At 42.9% G+C, this 23703-nt stretch overlaps 2 protein-coding genes across 2 annotated transcripts in view; one reads left to right on the top strand and one right to left on the bottom strand.

Moving 5' to 3' along the window:
* Gyg (glycogenin 1) overlaps positions 1-4262 on the bottom strand; it is an 82477-nt gene extending 78215 nt beyond the window's left edge. Inside the window, exon 1 of the mRNA XM_080268615.1 lies at positions 4198-4262. Within this exon, the coding sequence (XP_080124741.1) occupies position 4198 (1 nt within the window). The 5' untranslated portion in view covers positions 4199-4262. The remainder of the gene's footprint in view (positions 1-4197) is intronic.
* Positions 4263-4795: 533 nt separating this feature from the next.
* Positions 4796-23703, top strand: part of LOC145394685 (uncharacterized) — a 45894-nt gene continuing 26986 nt past the window's right edge. The window contains exons 1-4 of the mRNA XM_080268460.1: positions 4796-4808; positions 7901-8010; positions 17508-17574; positions 21856-22043. Of these exons, the coding sequence (XP_080124586.1) occupies positions 4796-4808; positions 7901-8010; positions 17508-17574; positions 21856-22043 (378 nt within the window). The remainder of the gene's footprint in view (positions 4809-7900; positions 8011-17507; positions 17575-21855; positions 22044-23703) is intronic.

Below are 23703 nucleotides of genomic sequence, written 5' to 3'. Positions count from 1 at the left end.
GATAACGTCAAGGTAGTGTTTGTTGACAGTCTGACCTTCTGGTGCAATTCGTGATGCACGACACCATGGTAGTTGAAAAAAAAAAAGTGTCAACATGTGAGTGCATTTCACTTTGCTGAAGATCTGTCGTGCTTTTTTGGCCGAGGCAACCCTGCATGCTTCCAATGGGATGACTGAGCTTTGGTTTCTGGGTCGTACCCGTACACCCAAGTCTCATCTCTAACAATACCAATCTTCAAAAGTCTCATCTCTAACAATACCAATCTTCAGAAAGACTGAATCATGATTGCACATAGCAACATGTCTTGAGCAATGACAAATGCAATGAAGCACCAGCAGGAGATACCGAAAACCAACTTTGAAAAATGTTTCAGGTGGTGGAAAAAATGCTGGGCTACATGTCAAGTCAGAAAAGGCCTACTTTGAGGAGGATTAGTGTCCTAGCATAATAGGTTAGCCATTTATTTTTTCAAAGCCTAAGGTCATATACCTGTGATTCCTGAAAGACCTCATGTGTATATAGCCTACATATACTGTATATAAGATATATATACTGTGTATATATATTCAGAATTATAGTACTGATTGAATGATGAATGAATGAATACACTCCTAAACTACAGTACATGGTATATCAACCTAAAAAAACTGACGCATATATACTTTATATTATATTATGAGTCAGCAAAGTAAACGATTCAAGAAACCTTTTTTTTTTTTTTTTTTAATCTATTTTTCTGTACGTCAGGAGTATGACAGATTTCTTTTAGCTGCAGGTTATGGGTTTAAGTGAAGGAATTAATGCTACTTCCCACTGAAAACTAAGGAAAGTAATGTCTAGAAAAAAAAAAAAACTAACTGCCAATCCCACAACACTCCCTTAGAAATGCTGTGTCTAAGGCTAGATTGCCTTAGTCCAGTCCTGCACATTAAAGGGTAGAAGACCAGTCACTTCCCATGATGGCATTAGCCTATATGACTGATAATCCTCTAGACATCTCTTGCCAAATCAGTGCAAGGCTGTCACACCAACTAGGGTGGTCTAAATCACGAGGTTCCTATGATATAAAGTGTGACACCTTGAGTTCTTTTTTACAATAAGTCAAAGTGACCAGTCTCCAAGCTGCTTGGTCTTCGCAGCCTCCCTATTCAGTCCCTTAACCCTGAGGTCACACTCCATGACCTTAACCCAGGTCTTTTTCCATCTGCCTCAGACAACCCTAACCCTGATGTTCACACTTCTCATCTTCCACACCCAAGTGTCATCCTCCATTCTCTCAACATGTCCAAACCATTTCAATCTACCCCTTCTCGTCTCAACACCAATACATTCAAGTCCCATCTGCCCTCTCAACTAACATATCGTATCTTGTCATTTAAAAAGGCTTCAACATGCCTGCATGCTCACCACGCCGCTCAATCTCTGGCAGCCTCCCTATTCAGTCCCTTAACCCTGAGATTACACTCTATGACCTCTTTCCAGGTCTTTTTTGGTCAGCCTCACACAACTCCTACCCCTGACATTACCACTTTTCATTTTCTGCATCCAACTGTCACCTTCTATCCTCTCCACATGCCCAAACCATCTCAATCTACCCCTCTTCTCATAGCACCAACACACTTCAGTCCCATCCTTCCTCTCAACTCCTCAGCTGTAAACCTAGCCCCCCAGCCCTTGCCTTCAAGGATGCAAAACACATCCATCTACCAGTCAATGGATGTGTAGTGAATCCATGAATGCATGGACTAGGGGGCTAGGTTTACAACTGGAGTTGAGAGGAATCACAAATATTATTAATGAACTAAATTTTGTGGCTAGTTTCATTTCGTTTTGAAGGCTCCAACATGCTTGCATGCATCAGCCTTGGGCTCCTAATGGCAGCTCCCCATGCTGCTCGATCTCTGGCAGCTTCCCTATTCAGTCCCTCATCTCAGGTCTTTTTTCTTGGTCTACCTCTCGCTAATCCACCTCAACATTAACACTTCTCACTTTCTGCACCCAAGGATCATCCCCCATCCTCTTCACATGCCTAAACCATCTCAATCTATCTCTCCTCATCTCAATACAAATACACTCCAGACCCAACCTACCACTCAACTCTTTCATCGTAAACCTTGCCCCCCCAGGCCTCGCACTCAGGGACACACTGCATATCCACCTAATCGTTGCCATTTCTGTATGTTTGAGCTTGCAAGTATCCTCTTCCTTTATTGCCCAGGTCCCATTACCATACAGCATTACACTCCTAATACATGCCGCATACAAAGATCCCCGTAGCACAGAGGGAGAACCATTTCAAAGTCAGGAGAGGCAACAGCTCCCAGAATTTCCTCCAACCACTCCTCATTCTAGCCACAGAGCTAGCCCCACTTCCAGCACATAACATGTCTCCCACATAACAAACTCTTCCACACACTCTAGACATTCGCCAGCAAGTTCAATCCTTTCACACCTGACAGTCTCCACATGCACTCCCCGACACGCTGCGCACAAATCAGCAAGTCTGCCTATAATACCACTACATCTCTTATGCAATCACTTATCACAAACACTGCACAAGATGGAATTACTTCCCACGCCCTTGTCGCAAACTGCACACAGCCACTCTCCCTCTTTTTTTTATAGTACTGCCACCAGCCCTAATACCATCACTTTTGTTTTATCTGCATTTATCCTCAAGCCCTACATCTCCCACGGGAGACCATTCCTGAAGTCACATGAGAGGGCTTCAAGTACCATGATACACAACAAGGGGCTCAAGACTGACCCCTGATGCACACCAACAATCACGGAAAACTTATCACTTACGGTAAATCTCCATTCACCCTTACCTGGGCGCAAGCACCCACATACAACATACATAGCCATAATCACCCTAACCAACCACTCCTCAATCCCAAGCTTTCTCACTGCCCACTTCACCACTTCTCTTGGGACTCTGTTAAAGGCCTTCTCAAAAAAAAAAAAAAAAAAAAAAAAAGTAGATCCCTTTTTTTTCCTGTATATTTTTTCTGAAGCTGTCTAGCAATGAATATGGCATCAGTGGTCCCTTTGCCTGGCATAAACCCACTCTGCATCTCATCAATATTCACTCTTTTCTCTGATCATACCTTTCAGAACTCCCTCCATTATATATCTTCATTATCTGGTCCAAAAGCTTTGTGGCTATAATGATTAAATCTTCACTCTTGCTGTTTCACAGGAACTATGAATTTTTCACAATAATGACACTCTTTTCACCTTTAAAATACATCTAATCTGTCATTTAAACAAACATTCCCTCATTTAATTTAAAACTAACACTCCTTTCACCTTTCAAGTACACTTAATGGTTTGAAAAAATATATATATTACCTCAAGTCATACTACAGTATTTCCCACATTGCCCCTAAAAATGAAAAGAGAGATCTGTGGGTGATCATCTGAATATGACTGATTATCTGTTTTAATTTGGAGAGGATGGAGGCCATGTGGAGAGGATGGAGGGTGAAAGACTGACGAAGAGAGTGTATGTGTGTGAGGTGGAGGGGGGAAGAGGGAGGGGGAGGCCGAGGATGAGATGGAGGGATGGGGTGGAGAGGTATATGAGAGAGGGGGGTGTGAGTTGAGAGCAGGGCAATGAAATGGCGGGGGACAGGACAACGTGGGGGTGATCTGTTTGTGGCCACCCCAAACAGGATTGAGGCGTCTGGCAATAGAAAGATATACTGTAGAATTTGGATTTCTATTTGTAGGACACGGAAATATTCAGAATTCTCCTTTCCTTGAGCCACCTGCAAAACAAATACTGTGAGGGAAATCATCTGCCTTTGAAAGTTTCTGCACCCTTTACTGCTTGTCCTTCCTGTTAAAACGTATCTTGGTAGAAAATTACCATGTACGCTAGCTTAAGATGTATTTCTGCAAGAACATGAAGGAAAGATTAATGCGGAATCCTCCTGGGTCTTGCTCCTCCTACTAAAACAAATTTCAGTTACCGCTAAGAACTGTTCGTAAATTTGTTTATCTCTGGCCAGGTATGTGATAAGATAAAAGGACATCCCTGCTGACGAGTCCCTCATTACACCTCTCACCACCACGTTGCCTGTCGCTGTCACGCTACGCCACCCCCGCCCACACCTGCCTACGAACACATCACGCTAGGATATATATAAATTAAACCCCGTGTGAGTGAAAGTGAAAGGAAATCGACTTACTTGTGTGGTAATGACAGACCCAGCTGCTGACGTCTGTGACCTTGGAGAAGCTTCCCACCCCCTCCTCTTACACTATCTGGGCCAACGTTTCCTGCTTAATCTAACCTTTCAAATTTTGTGAAATGTATGTTGATACTTTTTTTTTTTTAATGTAGAAGGAACGTAATACTTCCAGGCGCAACAACAGCGGAAAAGGATTAGTTTCCAGTGACTATGACTTCTACCATAATTCACACTAACCGCAAATATAATAATATTTATTATAACGCAACACTTACGTATACGGTTATCTATTACAATTTGATAAAAGCATGAATTTTATTCTACATAATTATTTTCTCCTTGGTGCATGCATGAATGCTTCGTCCTTCCCGGCTTATTGTTAATAATTATCTCCGTATGTTGTTGTACATTTTATCGGGAAGATGAAGAAAAGATCAGGATATAAGCCAGTAGTTGTTAGTGAAACCAATAACTTAAGAAAAAAAGATTGAGTTCTTTAATTTACATTAGTATCTATGATCACATAAACCTATACAAACAATCAGTTTTCTCGTCTATGTAATATGGAAGTATTATATTGATCGGCGTTGGTATCATGGAGGAAAAAGGTATGTTATCTCACATATTTTCATATTTTCTGATTGAATTTTCCTTTCCGTAATGATTTTGAAGCCATCCCATGTTTTCTCTACATTGCAGGAGGCGCAGGCTACCCTGTGCCATAGATGAACTAATGTCAGTATCCCAGTTGCCTCTCTGAATTAGGCTATATTATGTTCCAGCATAAAATCGTTTTCTTAACCCTTGCACGATATGCGAAATACTAATTATTTCGGCCAGACCATTTTTTAAATCTGTTAAGTTTCTACCTGCCCTTAAAGAATGAGGTAGTTCATTCGGAGCCAAGCTTGGTAATAATCTGGAACTTCAATAGCCTAGCACAATATTTTTTGGTTCTGTTATCGTTTCAACCCCAAACGGAATTCATTAGTTTTATGTTCGCCAATGGATAGTTCTCTCAATGACAAGAACTTTGAGTACCAACACTTAGCACCGCAACTTAGTAATAATGACAATATATATATATTTTTTTTTCTGAAATTTTTGTCAGAAGCTGCTCTTGTCATGGTCAGATCTGGTGAATTATGAGCATGTGTGTGCATTGGTTTCCACCGCGCTTTACCGGCCTTGAGCGGCACCCAATAAACAACCTGATATGAAGGGCAGTCAGTTTGCATAAATCATAGACTATGGCCAATGAGCGGCCTCCTTACAATTTCGTTTGTTTTAGGCCAATCATTTCAAACCTAATTTCCCTAAATAAGAAAAGGAGGCCCTTCTTATGAATGTGAATTTAGTCTGTGGCGACCATCCAGCACAGATGTCCAAGTTGTGACTATGGGTTTTACGAAATCATTGTATATTAAGGTTAGTTAATACAGCATGGCCATATACAAGGTTAGGTTTGAGTGGTTAGGTTAGGTTAGAGTCATGAAAAAGACAAAGTTATTTCAGTTAACAGAGCATAACCTTATATAAAGATTTGGTTTGATTTGTTAAGTTAGAGTAATAAAAAAAAACGTTAACTATATAGTTCTTTTGTACCCTATGTCAGTGATTTCTGTACGATTATTTTGCCGATTACATCACAAAATGCCTGTTTTGGGGGGGGTTGAAGTGGGGGAAAGGGGGGCAAAACTCGAAGACAGGTAATTTGCCATAAAATCGATACTGTAATAAAAATCCTACAGAAAACACTAAAATCAGTAGGTTTCTGAAAACATTAAAGGGGAGTTGGGGGCTTAAACAATAATTTTACCAATTCTCTTTTTATTTGTAAAATGTATCAGTTCTTTACCAAACAGGCATGGCCTTGCTATATTTTCCATTGAAATGAGTCTTTCTTAGGTTACTTATTATTCCTAGACTACTACAGCTACTGGGGATTTTTTAAAACTTACCTCTGAAAGCTATACAAGAGGATTTTGAATGTTTAAATACAGTATTCCGCTGATGTCTGCCAGTAGCCGGCCATATTCAACATTCCTAACACACATTTTTAAATTTGAAAGCTGGCTGTCAAATGCAAGTGAGGTCAGGTTGAATTAGGTTTGGTTATCTCTTAAGCGGAGGTTGTTAAACAACATAGCCAGGTGGAGAGATCGTCTGTAAACATTGCTGCGGATGACCTGGCTGCTTCCTTAAATACCTAGAAAAAAGATATATTTTGTCTTTTTCTAGTCACTTCTTGCAGTCACAATGGAACAGTTAACAATCTGTGTTGCTTATGCACCTAAATTATGTACTTACCTTGAAATCATGAGTTTGTAATAATATACGGTAGGTGGGATTGCCGCACCTGTTTGGTAAAGAATTACCAAAAATATAATTGATTATCAATGCTGGATATTTAAAAGGTTGCAAGAAGGGGAAATTTTAAAGTCAAGTTCAGTTTTGCACACATACATCTTCTCCGACTAGGAGCTGCCAACCTCAACACCTTGGTACGGTCTTATTACCCTCTCGGTACCTACTGACCGATACTTAAGGTAAATACTAATCTGAATGGAACCTAACCTTGCCATGAAAACATTCTTAACTATGAGATTATATCGGTTACTTTTACAATTTGGATTTATAACCAGATAAAGGGTAAAACTGCAGGAGAGCTCCTATTCCTAGAATTTACAATTCACCTTCTTCTGCCATTTTTACTAAATATTTAATTGTTGCAAATGCACTTTTTAGTACTAAGTAGATAGAGTGGAAGTGGGGGTTGCTCAGCTCGTAGCTCTGTCTATTATCGAATCTACACTCACACTAGATTACATTAGGTTAGGTTAGATTAAGTTAGATTAAATCTGGTTAGGTTAGTTGAGATTAAGTTACATGCAATGAGAGAGACAGAGAGAGATAAGAGCTGGAATGAAATATTTCAGCTGTTCTTCCCTTAGTCAACCCCCACTCCCATTTCTTATCTACTTAGTATTAAAAAGTGCACTTGCAGCTATTACAGTAAGTACGGTATTTAGTAAAAACAGCAGCAGAAGGTGAGATGTGCATACAGCCAAAAGGAAATTTCAAGATTCCATGGTTGTACGAAACTGCAAATTGACTATATTATCAGTGGTAAATAAACTTCATTCTTTCGTCTTCCCTCTGCCTGTGGGTGACTACACTGAGTGATAAGCCAAATGGTTTCCTGTACACCAGGAAACCATTTACTACACAGGGTGGTAACCATTTAACCAAATTATGGCACCTGGTGGTTTAGTGGGTAATTACGGCGCTCCGATTGGATTGAGCCAGTGAAAGTTTACATCCAAGGGATGGTTGGGGTTTATTGCTCATGTAATGCCACTAGGGATGAGTGAGGCTAGTCACTCTCATCTTAAATGTCAGGACCAACTTGCCTAGCCCCAGGCTCCTATGCTCCTCATGGGGCAACAGAGGATTGGATGGTGGATGGATGAAAGAAAATCCCTATCACAAAATTTTTTCATTTGTTAATGGGAACCCTCATGCAGTTTGTCCAGATAAAGAAAATATTCAAATAGCAAGAATTTAATTTGAAAAGTGACGTTGCTGTAGTGAGTTATCAGCTGTTCATCAGAATAGCTCAGTGGTAGTATTCTGTTCCAGCTCATGCCAGAGTGACTCATAGGAGCTGGAGAGTATTAATGATGTATGTTCACATCAGGCAAGGACTACGAGGAGCGTCGGGGACGTGGGCGTGGCCGGGGACGGGGCCGGCCAAGGGGGCGAGCCAAGGCCCCACCACGAGGGCTGAGGGTCAAGAAGCGGAACATGGTACTGTAGCACATCTCTTTCTTTCTTTCTTTCTTTCTTTATTTATTTATTTATTTTTCATACCATATTAGAGTACTGTGTTACTTTTAAAATTTGGAACTTAGTCTATCTATCTATCTATTGCCAGACGCCTCAATCCCGTTTGGGGTGGCCACAAACAAATTGCCTCCAAGTCGCCCTGTCCCCCGCCATTTCACTGCCCTGCTCCCAACTCACACCCCCCTCTCTCATATACCTCTCCACCCCATCCCTCCATCTCATCCTCGGCCTCCCCCTCCCTCTTCCCCCCTCCACCTCGCTCACATACACTCTCTTCATCAGTCTTTCACCCTCCATCCTCTCCACATGGAACTTAGTACCGTATAATTTTTTTCCAAGATTAATAATACATTATCACACCACCATCATATCCCATTGAAAGGCAGACCCATGTGCATGGCGAGTGTTGAGTAAGGTGGGTGGTGAACTGAATGAATTTAAGGCAGTGATTGATTATGGGTGTGTGTGGATGAAAGGATGCAAAGGTGTGTAATGGATGCAAGGCATATAGAGGTTGGGGGAGTGGACTTTCTGACCACCACTTGGTGGGTATGAGAATCAAGGTCCAAGTGAAATGGAGAAATAGAAGGGAAGGACGAGAGGAAGTAGTATATGCAAAGAGAGTGGAAAGGTTACAAGAGCATGAGAAAAAGGCAGAATATAAGAGAGAAGTGGAGGAGCGATTGGGTAAATATGGATTGGAGCAGATGGGGGGCGTGGAAGGTGTGTGCAAGATATTCACTGAAGAAATCTGTGGAGCATGTGAGGTGGTGTGTGGGGTGAAGAGAATATGAAAGAGGGTGCAAGGAACAGCATGGTGGAATGAAGAGGTGAGACAGACTGTGGCACAAAAGAAGAAAGCATATAGTGAGTGGATAAGAAACATGGGCGTGCAAGAAGTTGAGCGACGGAAGAGTGAGTTATATGTAGAGAGGAAGAGAGAGGTGAAAAGATTAGTAAGAGAGAGTAAGAAGAGAGTGGATGAGGCATGTGGAAGGAATTTGAGGGTAAAGTAGAGGGACTGTAAGAAAATGTTCTGGAAAGAGGTAGAGTTAGACAGGACGGCAATGAAGTTAGTCGGGGAGTAAAAGATAAAAATGGTAGATTACTAGTGGAGAAGGGAGAAAAAGTGAGCAGATGGAGAGAACACTTTAAGGAAGTGTTGAACATAGAGAATGAAAATAATGTGAGTATAAGTGGCAGGGGAATGGCTGGGAGAAGGAGGGATGTGAGAAGAGAGGAAGAAATCAGTAGGATGGAAGTTGTGGAAGCAATGAAGAAAGTCAAAATGGGAAAAGCCCCAGAAATTGATGGAGTGTGTGGTGAAATGATAAAGCATTGGGGAGAGATAGTGGTAGAATGGATGTGGAAGATGTGCAAATTGGCCTGGGAGAAAGGTAGAGTCCAGAGGATTGGAAGTCAGGTATAACTATTCTCGTGTACAAGTGAAAATGAAGTGTGTGGCAATCATAGGAGCATCTGTCTTCTTAGTGTAAAAGGAAAAGTATATGATAGGATACTTACTGACAGAGTTAGGGAAATAACAGAGGAATTAGTTGGAGAAGAACAGGGAGGTTTTAAAAAGGGAAGAAGTTGCGTAGATCAGATATTCATTCTTAGATCTCTAGTGGAAAAGTTTCTAGAGAAAGGAACGAAGTTGTATGCAGCCATCATGGATTTGGAGAAAGCATATGACAGGGTGGATAGATAAGGATTGTGGAAAGTATTAAGAATATATGGAGTAGATGGGAAGTTGTTGAATGCTGTGAAGAGTATATATTAGGGTGATAAGGCTGCAATGCGTATGGATAATGAAGTGAGTGAATTTTTCTAATTGAAGGTTGGATTGAAACAGGGATGTGTCATGTCTCGATGGTTGTTCAGTCTGTATATGGATGGGGTTATAAAAGAGGTACAAGGTAGGGCAGTGGATGTTGGAGTGGCCCTAATGAGAGAGGGCAGTGTTTGGAAACTCCCTGTACTGTTGTTTGCACAGATAATTTGTGTTGTTAAGTGATGACAAAGAGGAGCTGCAAGGCTTGGTGGATGAGTTTAGGAGAGTGTGTAAGAAACAGAATCTAAAGGTTAATGTAGGGAAGAGTAAAGTTATCGTCTTCAAGAGAAGTGAAGTTAGTGAATGTACAGTGAGGTTGGATGAGGAGGAAATGGAAAATTTGAGTGCATTTAAGTACATGGGTAGTGTGATGAGTAAGGATGGAAGTTTGGAGGTTGAAGTGCTTGAAAGGGTGCAACATGGAAGAAAGGTTGCTGGTTCCTTGAAAGCAGTGATAAGAAACAGGGAAGTGAGCATGGAAGTAAAAAAGTTACTACATGACAGTATTGTGATACCGACTCTAATGTATGGAAGTGAAGCTTGGACCTTGTTGGAGGGACAGAAGTCAAGAGTGAGAGCAGTGGAAATGAGTTGTTTGAGAGGAGCATGTGGAGTCAATGGAGAGACAGACTGACAAATGAGGATGTGAAGGAGTGCTGTGGTGTGGATGAGGATGTAATAGGAACTGTTAGGAGAAACACACTGAGGTGGTTTGGCCATGTGGAGAGGATGGAGAGTGAGAGACTGACAAGGAGAGTCTATGTGAGTGAGGTAGAGGGGGGGAGAGGGAGGGGGAGGCCAAGGATGAGATGGAGGGATGGAGTGGAGAGAGATATGAGAGAGGGGGGTGTAAGCTGGGAGCTTGGCAGTGAAATGGCAGGGGACAGGGTGACGTTTTCGTTTTTAAAGGCTCCAACATGCTTGCATGTGTCGGCCTTGGTCACCTAATGGCGGCTCTCCATGCTGCATGATCCATTGCAGCCTCCCTGTTCAGTCCCTTAACCCTAAGGTCACACTTAATGACCTCGTCCCATGTCTTTCTCGGTCTACCCCTCATGACCCCACCCCCAATATTAACACTTCTCACCTTCCTCACCCAACTATCATCCCCCATCCTCTCCACATGTCCAAACCACCTCAATCTACCTCTCCTCATCACAACACCAATACACTCCAGTCCCATCCTACCTCTCAACTCTTCCATTGTAAACCCAGCCCCTCCAGGCCTTGGACGCAGGGACGCACTGCACATCCACCTAATCATTGTCATTTCTGTACGTCTGAGCTGGCGAATGTCTTCCTCCTTCACTGCCCAGGTCTCACTGCCATACAGCATTACACTCCTAACACACGCTGCATACAAAGACCCCTTAGCACGTAGGGAGAGCCCCCTCAATGTCAGGAGAGGCAAGAGCTCCCTGAACTTCTTCCAACCACTTCTCACCCTAGCCACAGAGCTAGCTCCAGCCCCACCTCCAGCACACAACATGTCTCCTAAATAACAAAACTCTTCCACACACTCAAGAGATTCACCAGCAAGTTCAATTCTTTCACTTCTGACGATCTCCACCTGCTCACCCCGGCACGCCTTACACATAAAATCAGCATTGTCTCGCAGTCTACCTCTGATACCACTACATCTCTTATGCACCCATTTATCACACACACCGCACAAGATGGAATTACTTCCCACGCCCTTGTGGCAAACTGCACATGGCCACTCTCCCTCGTCTTTGACAGTACCGCCACCAACCCTAGATATCATCACTTTTGTTTTATCTGCATTTACCCTTAAACCCTTTTGCCCCATACCATCTCTCCACTTCCTAAACCTTTCCTCCGCCTCCCTTTCATTTTCTGCAATCAACACCAAATCATCAGCATACAACAACTCCCACAGGAGTCCGTTTCTAAAGTCACGTGAAAGGGCTTCAAGTACCATGATAAACAACATGGGACTCAAGACTGACCCCTGATGCACACCAACATTCACGGAAAACTCATCACTCAAATCTCCATTCACTCTCACCTGGGTGTGAGCACCCACATACATGGCCATAACCACCCTAACCAGCCACTCCTCCAAGCCAAGCTGGGGGGGTGCCCACTTCACCACCTCTCTAGGGACTCTGTCAAAGGCCTTTTCCAAATCAACAAAAACAAAATAAAGATCCCTTCTCCTACCAATATATTTTTCCTGAAGCTGTCGAACAATGAATATGGCATCAGTGGTCCCCCTACCTGGCATAAACCCAAACTGCATCTCATCAATATTCACTCTTTCTCTAATCATACCTTCTAAAACTCTCTCCATTACCTTCATTATCTGATCTAAAAGCTTTATACCTCTATAATTCCCTCTTTCCGGGGCATCACCCTTCCCTTTATACACATTTACAATTACACTCTTCAGCCAATCATCTGGGACAACACACTCATAAATAATCCTATTTATCAGGTCAGTGACTAAACTCACCCCTATATCGCCTGAGGCCTTCAACATTTCGGCAGTCAACCCAGACACACCTGCTGCCTTCCCCACCCTCATCCTGCCTATTGCTTCACTCACAGTAGCAGTATCAATCAAAGGCCAAGGGCCAGACACTGGATCTGCTGGCTCCAAACCTTCCCTGTCCCAGTCAAACTCCTCATTCAACAACCGGTTATAATGCTCTCTCCATGCATCTTTAATATCCTCACTGTTCACCACTACCCTTCCTTCATCATTCTTCACACACTGCTCACCTATGATATCCCGATTATCCCTCTTCACCTGACCTGCCACCCTAAATATATTATTCCTTTCCCCATGATTTAGGTTATCAAGTAATTGTCTCTGTGACTCAGACTTTGCCCTGTATACCTCTCTCCTAGCCCTACGCTTGGCAGCCAAATATTCCTCTTTGCTACCACCCTTCTTCCATTCCCGGAAAAGCCTTCTTTTCTCCTTAATTGCAGCTTCTACACCCTCATCCCACCACCAAGTTACTTTATGTCTTGGTGGTCCTCTTGTCCAGCCGCATGTTACATCAGTAACTCTCAAGAAATTGTTCTTGAGGGCTCTGTACTGTTCATTAACGCCTCTGTCTACAGCTCCCTGTTCAGCCACCACTCTCCTCAACTCGCTATAGAAGGCATCCCTTACTACTGTACTTGGTTTTTCAGCTTCCATATTTTCCTTCTAGGTACATAAGTCCTCTTTTTCATCATTTGTTCTTTAAGCACCATATCACAAATCAATAGTTTGTGCTGCTGCACACACTCCTCACTTCCTATAACTTTAACATCCCTCACTAACCTCCTATCGGCCCTCCTAACCAGAAAATAATCTATCTGACTGCTATTTCCCCCAGACTCATACGTAATTAACCTACTGTCTCTTTTCCTAAAATATGTGTTGCACACAATCATGTCCGTTGCCTCCCCAAACTCGAGTATCCTTTCCCCTTCTGTATTCCTTAGACCATATGCACATCCCCCATGCACTCCTTCATAACCTTGGGCTGCTTCACCTACATGACCATTTAAGTCCCCTCCCAAAATCACTATCTCATCATCCCGCATACCACCCACTACACGTATTAAATCATCCCAAAATCTATCTTTCTCTGATTCATCCAATCCTGCCTGTGGAGCATATGCCGATATAATCACAGCTATCTTTCTTCCCAACAGAATTTTCACAACCAATATCCTATCGCTTACTCTCAAAACATTCATAACATATTCCACCCATTTCTCCGCAACCATCACACCAACACTTCCATATCCGTCTGTCCTCCCCTGCCAAAACAACTTATAGCAACAGTCCTTCCCAACAATCTTTCTGGCTGATCCACCCCTGTACCGGACTTCCTGCAAACACGCCACGTCCACCCACCTCCTACTGAATGCCTCAACGACTTCCCCTGCTCTTCCTCCTCAAACTTCCCACATTCCATGAACCCACCTCATCCCCATGGGTGATTTACTGTCCTCAGGCTTGCTTTGAAACCTTTTTGTTTTGTCATCTTCAGTATTAATAAATGTGGACACAGCACAGGTCCCACTCACCGCACAATCCCAGGTCCAGGCAATGGATCTGGGACCCCTAGCCCACCAGCTTACCAGTGGCTGTGGTAGTGGCCTCGGGGCACCCTGCCAGGACAGCTGCAGGGACACCCTCCAGCTGCCTTGGCACTGCAACTATCCCGCCATTATACACCCACTGATAGGGCAGCCTCCTGGGACGCTACTCCCAGGTTCGGCCCCTCTCTATTGGGCGGAGCGGCAGCCTGGGAACCGCAATGCCCTGTACCCTCTAGCACAGGCCCGAGCCCCATCTCGCCCTGGACCCATGATCTATGCCGGCGGAACCCCCGCCACGCCTCCCCCCAGAAGTCCGCCACTAGGTAGCGGGGGCAGAGTTTTCTGGTCGCATGCCCTTGCTGGCGCCAACCCCTGTAACGTAGTGGGATACGTTGTGTGAAATGTAAAGTGCATGTGGTGTAGTGCATAGATAGTTAGAGGAAATGTTTGGGAGAGTATGCTGGTCTACTCTCCATGTTACTGTCACACTGAAAAGGTCAGCAAAGGGGGATGGTTAGATAGCTAGTGAAACAGGAGCTCCAGCTCTCCCTATCACCAGCATTCCCATTCCCCTCGGGAGTACTACCCTGTTCGGCCCGTGCTACGGCCTCCTCCTAACATGGAGGTGATTTGTTTGTGGCCACCCCTTACAGGAGTAAGGCATCTGGCAATAGATAGAGAGATAGATTATTATAGCTATTATTTTACAGGGAGTACACTGTTGCATCAGCTGATCAGGGTGGTACTCTCGAGAAAGATGGAAAACCTGGTGATAGGAGGGCTGGAGCTCCTGTTTCCCTAACCTTTAAGTCTCTCCTGACAATCCTCCATTACTGACCTTTCCAGTGTCACAGACATGGAGAGTAGGTCAGCATACTCCCCCAGACACACTTCTTTAGCTGTCTTATACACTGCATTACATGTACTGTACTTTACATACTACACATCATACCCTACTACATCACAGGGTTTGGTGCCTGCAAGGGCATGCAGCCAGAAAACTTTGCCCTAGCTAACTTGTGGCAGACTTGAGGGGAGGCATGATGCAGGCTTTGTTGGCACAGTTTTGGGTCTGAAATGGGAGGGGCACAGATCTGTGCCAGAGGGTACTGGGCACTGCAGTTTCCAGTCTGCTGCTGCTGCCCAGTAGAGAGGGGCCTGAATCTGGGAGTAGCACCCCTGGAGGCTGCCTGCTCACCGAGTGCATAATGGCCGGACAGTTACAATACCAAGGTGCACATGGAGGTATCCCTGTAGCTGTCATGGCAAGGTGCCCTGAGGTCACTGCCACAGCCACTGACAATGGCTATGGGTCCCTGATCTCCTGCCCGGACTCGGGGCTGTGTGTATGGACAGGGCTTATGATTTGTTTCCATTACATACCCACTATGACTGTATTGGAGGTAAGTGTAAAAAGCAAGCCTTAGGAAATTAAATCATGCAAGGGGTTCAGAGTGGCATCTTGGCATGTGGGTAACTTTAAGGGTAGGGGGGGCAGGGGGGAGTGGTGGAGACTTTGAGCAGGAGAACAATAGATGTCTGCTGTTTGCTGAAAGTAAGGTTTAGGAGAGAATCAGCGAAGATGTTTGTTGGGTAGGATTGCAGTATAAGTAATTTCAGAATGGAAATCTGGACAGATATGGTGGTGTGGTGTGCTTGTCAAAGAGAAATGGGTGGAATGTGTTATGAATGTAATGAGAGTAAATGAAAGAATTATAGCACTGAAAATATTATTTGGAAAACTCCTGGTCTCAGTAATATTGGCAAATGCTCCACAGGTTGGCTGGGATGATAATGAAAACGACTGATTCTTGGATGTTTGAGACGTGGTTCGTGGTATGGGGGATGATAAGACTTTAGTTTTAGGTGTGGATTGAAATGGTAATGTGTGTGCACTGGTGGTAGATTGATGCTCTCACCATCCACTCACTTAGTGTAGTGCTGCTTTAGATGTCTGCTCTTTCCTCTCTTCCTTCCTTCCTCCTCTGTCTTTCTTTCTTTCCTTCATTTTTTCCTCTTCCTTCTGCCTACGGGTGACTTTACACTCCCTCTTCTGTCTTTCTTTCCTTCATTCTTTCCTCTTTCTCCAGCCTATGGATGACTCTACGTTGAGCAACAAGCAAAATGGTTTCCTGTACACCAGGAACCATTTACTACACTGGATGGTAACCATATAACCAAATTGTGGCACCTGATGGTTTAGTGGGTAATTAAGGTGCTCCAGTTAGATTGAGCCTGTCTAGGTTTATATCCAAGGGGTGGTTGGAGTTTATTGCTCACATAATGCCACTCAGGGATGAGTGAGGCTGGTCACTCTCATCTTAAATATCAGGACCAACTTGCCTAGCCCTGGGCTTCTGTGCCTCTCATAGGGCAACATAGGAATGGTTGATGGATGGATGGTGGGCAATATCTTAAGGATATGTAGAACTGCATGGGGAATGCACATATGGTATGAGGAATGTGGAAGAGGAAAAGATACTGTAGTTCAGGGCAGGGAGGCAATGAACACAGTTGTGTGCAACACTTTTGTCAGGAAAATGATGAGTAGACTGATCACTTGTAAGTCTGGGAGTAATAGTAGCCAGATTGATTATTTTCTGGCCAGGAGGGCTGATAGGAGAGTAGTTCATTTTGGATTGAGCCTGTGTCAGTTTATATCCAAAGGGTGGTTGGGATTTATTGCTCACATAATGCCACTCAGGGATGATTGAGGCTGATCATTCTTATCTTAAATGTCAGAACCAACTTTCTTAGCTCTGGGCCACTACACTCCTCATAGAGCAATACAGGATTAAATGATGTATGTGTGTATGTTTATAATTTTGTTTATAAAGGCTCCAACATGCTTGCATGCCTTAGCCTTGGTCATCTAATGGTGGCTGTCCACGGTGCTCGATCTCTGGTAGCCTTCTTATTCAGTCCCTTATTTCTGAGGTCACACTCTACAGTACAACCTCGTCCTACACCTTTTTCGGTCTGCCTTTTGCAACAGTGCCCCCAACATTAACACTTCTCGCTCTCTGTGAATGTAAATGTCATGGGTAGGGTAACGATAGGGCAGACCAATCAAGACCTTGGACAAGGTCTTAGAATGTGACCTAAAGGATGAGGGACTGAATAGGAAGGCTGCCAGAGATTGGGCAGCGTGGAGAGCCATCATTAACTGACCAAGGCCAACGCATGCAAGCATACTGGAGCCTTTGAATGCAAAAAGAATGAGTGATAAAAGAAGTAAATGATGACCACCACCAGGAAATTTTAATCACAAGAAAATACACATCTGAATTGATAATATTTTGTCACAGTATTGTACTGTAAATATCACCTCCACACAGAGATCTCATATTTTACTGTTGCTTTTCTTGTGTGCTTTATTTTTCATAATTTGTGGAGTGATTTTATTATGTATAAATATTTCTTTTGGTGGAATATTAATTGGGAAATATCGCAATTATGTTTCAGTAATACTGTACTGTACATGACAAAGGGTCTCTTGAACAGATTCCTTGCAGGGAGTAAAATGGTACTGTATTTAATGTTTATGTCCTGACAGATTGAGAGTGAGGAGGAGGAGGAGCAGCCAACCCCAGACGAGAATCAGCCCCCAAAGGCCAAGCAGTGTGAGTCTTTGGCCCGGTTTCTCTAGAACTAATATATATACATACATTATATGTATAATATATTTATACGTACGTTATGTGGTTTAGTGGGTAATTACGGCACACCAGTTGGATTGAGCCGGTGAAGGTGTGTATCTAAGGGATGGTTGGGGTTTATTGCTCACTGAATGCCACTCAGGGATGAGTGAGGCTGGCCACTCTCATCTTAAATGTCAAGACCAACTTTCCTAGCCCTGGGTTCTTACATTCCTCATGGGTTAACGTAAGAGTTGATGATGAATGAATGAATGATATATAATATATATATATATATATATATATATATATATACAGTATATACACACACACACACACACACACACACACACACACACACACACACACAGTCATTGAGTAACATGGATGATATGGACTGGACAAGGACCGTTGTACTTGAACACACGTTACTCAAACAATATGTTTGCATGTATAATGGTACAATGTGTTCTGGCAGCTTTCCAAAACTCCCACTGTTACCCCTTCTTCCACCCTAGCCCACTTAAATTACACCCTACATATACTCACCATCAGGTAAAACACTGAAAGAGATATAACTGTTGTAATTACAGACATGAATGGTATTGGAATAGCATGAACAAAAACAAAAGTTAGGCTGGGTACTTGTGTGTCGTCGATGCATAGCTCCGTGACACTCTCCCCCGGCTCCCCCACCCCCAGTATTGTTGTTGTCATTGTTGAGATGTTGCTGCTCCTGCACATCCTTCTTCATAAGTTGAACCTTCAGTGGTGCTTTCATTCATGCCATGTTTTTTTTGTCATTTGTACCTGCCTCTTTCCCTGCTCTAACTCTTTACTATCTCTTACTTCTGGGCATACGTGAAGATGCGTCACTTTCTGGTTGGCTTGGGCTGATCACGCGACATAACTAAGAGTCGGTGTCCTCGCTCAACACTCAAACACAGGTAGAACTCAGTGAGACATGAAAAAGGACTGAGTATGTGGGTATGTGCCCAGGACAGGTACCCTGATGTAAGCTGGCCAATCATGGCAAGTCTGGTGAGTTACTTCACTACACGCAACTTTTAAATTGTGTTGCCAGACCAGCTGACACTTCCAGTGTAAGCTTGAGATTTTCCCTGTGTTGATTATGACCTGTTGCATTATGCTGACCGTGTAAGTACAAAAATGCATTGTTCAAGGATTAGCTGTATATGTATAAAATTTATATAATATATCTTATATAATATACATATAGTGTATATACTATAAATATATGTGTATATATATATATATATATATTCAACCTGATGATGATCCAGTGGTAGGTGGTGGTGACCATCATCCACTCGATGTAGTGCTGCCTACTTCTTCCTTAGCATTTATCATTCTTTTTCTGTGCCTGCCCTCCTCTCTTCCTATTTCTCCCATCTTTCCTGTCACTTCTTATTGCTTTTCTTTCCTTTACAGGTGGCTTGACATTGAGTGACAAGCCAAATGGTTTCCTGTAAGCCAAGAAGCCATTTACAACGCTGGGTGGTAACCATATAACCAAACCATACGTGCTCCGTACGTGTGAGCAAGTGGGTTGGTGGAGGGTTAGTGCCCCTCCCCGTAAAACAAATAACTCAAAGTCAAATGACCACCCCTTACGGGATTATGGCGTCCGGCAATAGATAGATAGATAGATGATGATCTCTGCCTCCTTTCAGCTTAGTTTATGGGCAAGTGTTGTCAGATTGTTCTAGTTATGAGAGTAGTCCAGTTCCCTCAGGTAAAAATAAACCAAATGTTGTAGAGGTAGCTTTGGAGATTTTTTAACACCTCTTGCTTAGCACTTTATTCTGTACATTACACCATGGTATGGATTTGTATGTTATTGATGCAAACCATCCATATTAAAACCATAAGGTATAGATATAATGCAGTAGTTAATGTGGAAGGAGGGAATGGAGTAGTACAATTAGTTTGGAAGACGAGTGGAAATGTACAGTTAGTGTGGAAGAAGAGAGTGATACACAGTGTAGTTTGAAAGAGGGTGGAAGAGTACAGTCAGTGTGGAAGGAGAATGGAAGAGTACAGTTATTGTGGAAGAAGAGTGGAAGAGTACAGTTAGTGTGGAAGAAGAGTGTGGAATAATAGAGTTAGCCTGGAAGAAGGTAATAGAACAGTGGAATTAACTTCTGTTTAAAGTTGTTTCATTATGAAGTTGCTGATTGGTTGACATCTTGCCTTCATGTTAAGTTACTCATGATTTCTTATAAAGTTGCTCTGTAGTCAGAAATTAGTTTTTTTTAATACTCTTAATCATGAATCAGAAATATATCTCAAAGTTTTTCACTTAAAGTAGCATTTGGCCAGCACACATCCTAAACTTTATGTGAGGATAGACTATATTTTGGAGAAGTGGAAGGAAGAGGAGGAGAAGCAGTTGAGAGTTTGAAAGGTATTAAATGACAAAGTAGTATAAATTCCTTTCCATTTCAATTACAGCTTCCTCAATATGCATACATTCAGTTGCAATCTAACAAAAGAAAAAAGAAGAAACTTGCCATTCAAAATAAAACAGTAAATTTAGAACATCTAACGATATTATTATGGTCAGCTCTCACCTTGTTATGTTCCCACAAATAAGCAACAAGTAGTTCCTAGTACTGTAGTTATTTATTTATTGATTTATTTTTAAAGACTGCATCAGAATTCTTGCATACTAGATCAGGTGTATTTGAGATAGCGAGTTTGCCCTTGCTTGGAGACAGGTTGGGCATTGAAGATGATGATGATGCTGTTGATAAGAAGAAAGGGAAACTGTAAAAATTATAGAAAAATTAGTCTGTTGGTTATTCTGGTCAGATTGTGCCGTTTGAGACCAATGGAATAATGTCTGGTAGCAGTAGTAGTAGTAGTTACAACCCCAGGCTCATCAGAATGTGAACCTCATGGACTGCAGACTGAAGTTGCCCTTTCCTGTATACCACCATTTGCCTTTTGGAGGGACTGCCTATTCATTACTTTTTTCTTGATTTCATGTCTACATTTCAACACCGTATCTCAGCTTTCCCCTTCCTTTCCCCACCTTATCGGCCTCCACTAACTACTGATTTCTTAGGTGACTCTTCCACTGTTTCTGTTTCCACCATTAACACTTTTCAAGCTGCTCTTCACATTGTACATTTAATTTGATTATTCCCCCTGCTCCCTTCCGCCATAGTGCCATATAGCCATATTATGGCCTGGTGCTAGTTCTTCATTATTCCTTCTCTCCTTTTGGGGGATTGGGAAGGAGTCGAGGGATTTTTGTGCAGTAGAGCAGCAAAGCAACCCACTTACATCAGCCACCACAGTAAAGTTACAGTTTTTGACTTACTGAATCATGTTACTGAATCATGTTCAGTAAGACTTATGGTTTTTGGTCTTTAACTGAAGCATGTCCAGTAAAAGTAAAGTTATGGCTTGTGACTCATGGAGCCATGTCTCGTAAAAGTAAGTTACTCTTTTTCATAACTGAATTGTGGCTGGTAAAAGTAAAGATGTGTTTTTTCACTTACGGAATAATTTCTGGTAAAAGTAAAGTTACATTCATTTTTTCTTTACTTAATCATGTTTGGTGGATGTAATAGGAAGCGTTAGGAGAAACACATTGAGGTGGTTTGGCCATGTGGAGAGGATGGAGGGTGAGAGACTGACAAGAAGAGTTATGTGAGGGAGGTGGGAGAGGGAGGGGGAGGCTGAGGATGAGATGGAGGGATGGGGTGGAGAGGTATATGAGAGAGGGGTGTGTGAGTTGGGAGCAGGGCAGTGAAATGGCGGGGGACAGGGCGACATGGAGGCTATTTGTTTGTGGCCACCCCGTATGGGATTGAGGCGTCTGGCAATAGATAGATATACTGATTCATGACTGGTAAAAGTAAAGTTATTTTCTTCCTTACTCTTTTTTTTTTTTTCCTGACATGTCTGTTAAAAGTAGTTACAGTTTTTTCCTAACTGAATGATGTCCTTTAAAAGTAAAGTTATATTTTTCCATACTGAATCAGATCTGGTAAAAGTATTGTTTTCTTCCTGAATCATGTCTGGTAAAGGTAAAATTACTTTTTTTTCTTTCTTTCTTTTTCTTACAGAATCATGTCTGGTATAGGTAAAGTTACTTTTTTTCTTTTTTCCTTTATTTTCTTACAGAATCATGTCTGGTAAATGTAAAGTTACTGTGTTTTACTTACTTACTCATGTCTGGTAAATGTATAGTTATGTTTTTTTTAGACTTACTGAATCATGTCCCTTCTCCAGACGACCAGGATTGTGACATCTCATCCCTGGAAGCACCTACATTCACAACACTGGACCGCGGCCCACCGGCACCCATGCTGCGTCTCTCCTGGGACCACCCCGTCAACCTGATTGGGGAGAAAGTGCTTTCACCACGCATACACATTTGTGACTCATGCAACAAGCCCATTCTCATCTATGGCCGCATGGTAACAGTTACACCCTTTTCCCTTTAGTACAGTGCACCCTTGTTATAATGAACTAATCAATACCAGACCCTTGACGTTAAAGCCGAACACCATATTGTTCAGTAATTTCCAAGGCATCGTGGCTTTTACTGAACAAAGATTGTTAAATATAGAGCGTCGTTCGGTCATACAGTCGCACACAAGAACATAAAACTAGGTCTAAATGGCTCCCCTTCTCAGTAAATGCTCTGTTTATGGTTCCATGTTGCTGGTCACCCAGAGGTTGATGTGGTGTTTGGCAGGATGAAGAGGAGTGTTTGTGTGTGTGTATTACCTTTTTGTGGTAGGCGGGGGCACTCATCATCCACTCACTCAGTGTAGTGCTGCTTTGGGTGTTTGTCCATTCCTCTCTTCTTTCCTTCCTCTTCTGTCTTTCTTTCCTTTATTCTTTCCTCTTCGTTATGCTCCCTCTTCTGTTTTTATTTCCTACATTCTTTCCTCTTCCTTCTGCCTATGGGTGACTTTACACTGAGTGACAAGTCAAATGGTTTCCTGTACACAAGGAAACCATTTACTTCATTGGATGGTAACCATATAATCAGATTACGGTGCCTGGTGGTTTAGTGGGTAATTAAGGCGCTGCAATCAGATTAAGCCTGTGCAGGTTTGTATCCAAGGGATGGTTGGGGTTTATTGCTCACATAATGCCATTCAGGGATAAGTGAGTCTGGTCACTCTCATCTTAAATGTCAGGACTAACTTGCCTAGCTCCAGACTCTACTCTCTTCATGGGGCAACACAGGATTAGATGATATACTATATATACAGTGCTCGTCAGAAGTATGGAGCGCCCTGCGTCCCTCCTGAGAAACAAACCTTTCAACATTGAAAAAACATATAAATAATGCATTTTATTTACCATTAGTGCTTCGTAGGGTAGCCTTTACGTTTCTTCACGGACCTGAGACGTCTTGGAAGTGAAAGGGCGAGGCTCCTGAGGTGCTGGAGCGGTATTTTGTCCCAGGAGTCACGAATGGCGGCTTCCAGCTTAGGCAGAGAGCTCACGTCCTTCCCTTGGAGACTCTTCTTTACGAGGTACCAGAGGTTTTCAATCGGGTTGAGGTCTGGGCTATTTCCTGGCCAGTCTGTCATGAATGATACCTCGCAGTCATGAAGCCAATTGGTGACCGATTTGGCCTTGTGAGCAGGTGCACCGTCCTGCTGAAACACTCGTGCACCTGTTAGCTCGAAGGAGTCTGGTAAATGATCACACAGAAGCTCCAGGTAAACATCCTGATTCACTCTGAGGTTCTTGGGAAGTACAACAAGCTTCCCCAAACCCTTCCCTGAGAAACAACCCCATACCATGAGTGAATTAGGATGTTTAACTGTGCTTTCTACATACCGTGGGTCAAGTGGGTCACTACCTTTGCGTGCTCCTCTGTTACAGGTAACACTAAACGTTGCCTCATCAGACCACAACACTGACAACCATTGCTCCTCACCCCAGTTTAGATATTTATTAGCAAAGGCAAGCCTATGAATTCTCTGGCTGCTAGAGAGAAGAGGCTTTTTCACAGGTCTGTGACTTGTGTAACCAAGCTCATGCACCCTACGAGACACTGTTCTCACTGACACCTCACCAAACACTTCTGGGTTGCTCTCCTTAATTTTCCTTGCA

This window comes from Coenobita brevimanus, chromosome 28 (assembly GCF_032717465.1).
Source record: "Coenobita brevimanus isolate Jiangsu-jjx chromosome 28, ASM3271746v2, whole genome shotgun sequence".
Taxonomy (NCBI): Eukaryota; Metazoa; Arthropoda; class Malacostraca; order Decapoda; family Coenobitidae; genus Coenobita; species Coenobita brevimanus.
This window is presented reverse-complemented; position numbering and strand designations above follow the sequence as displayed.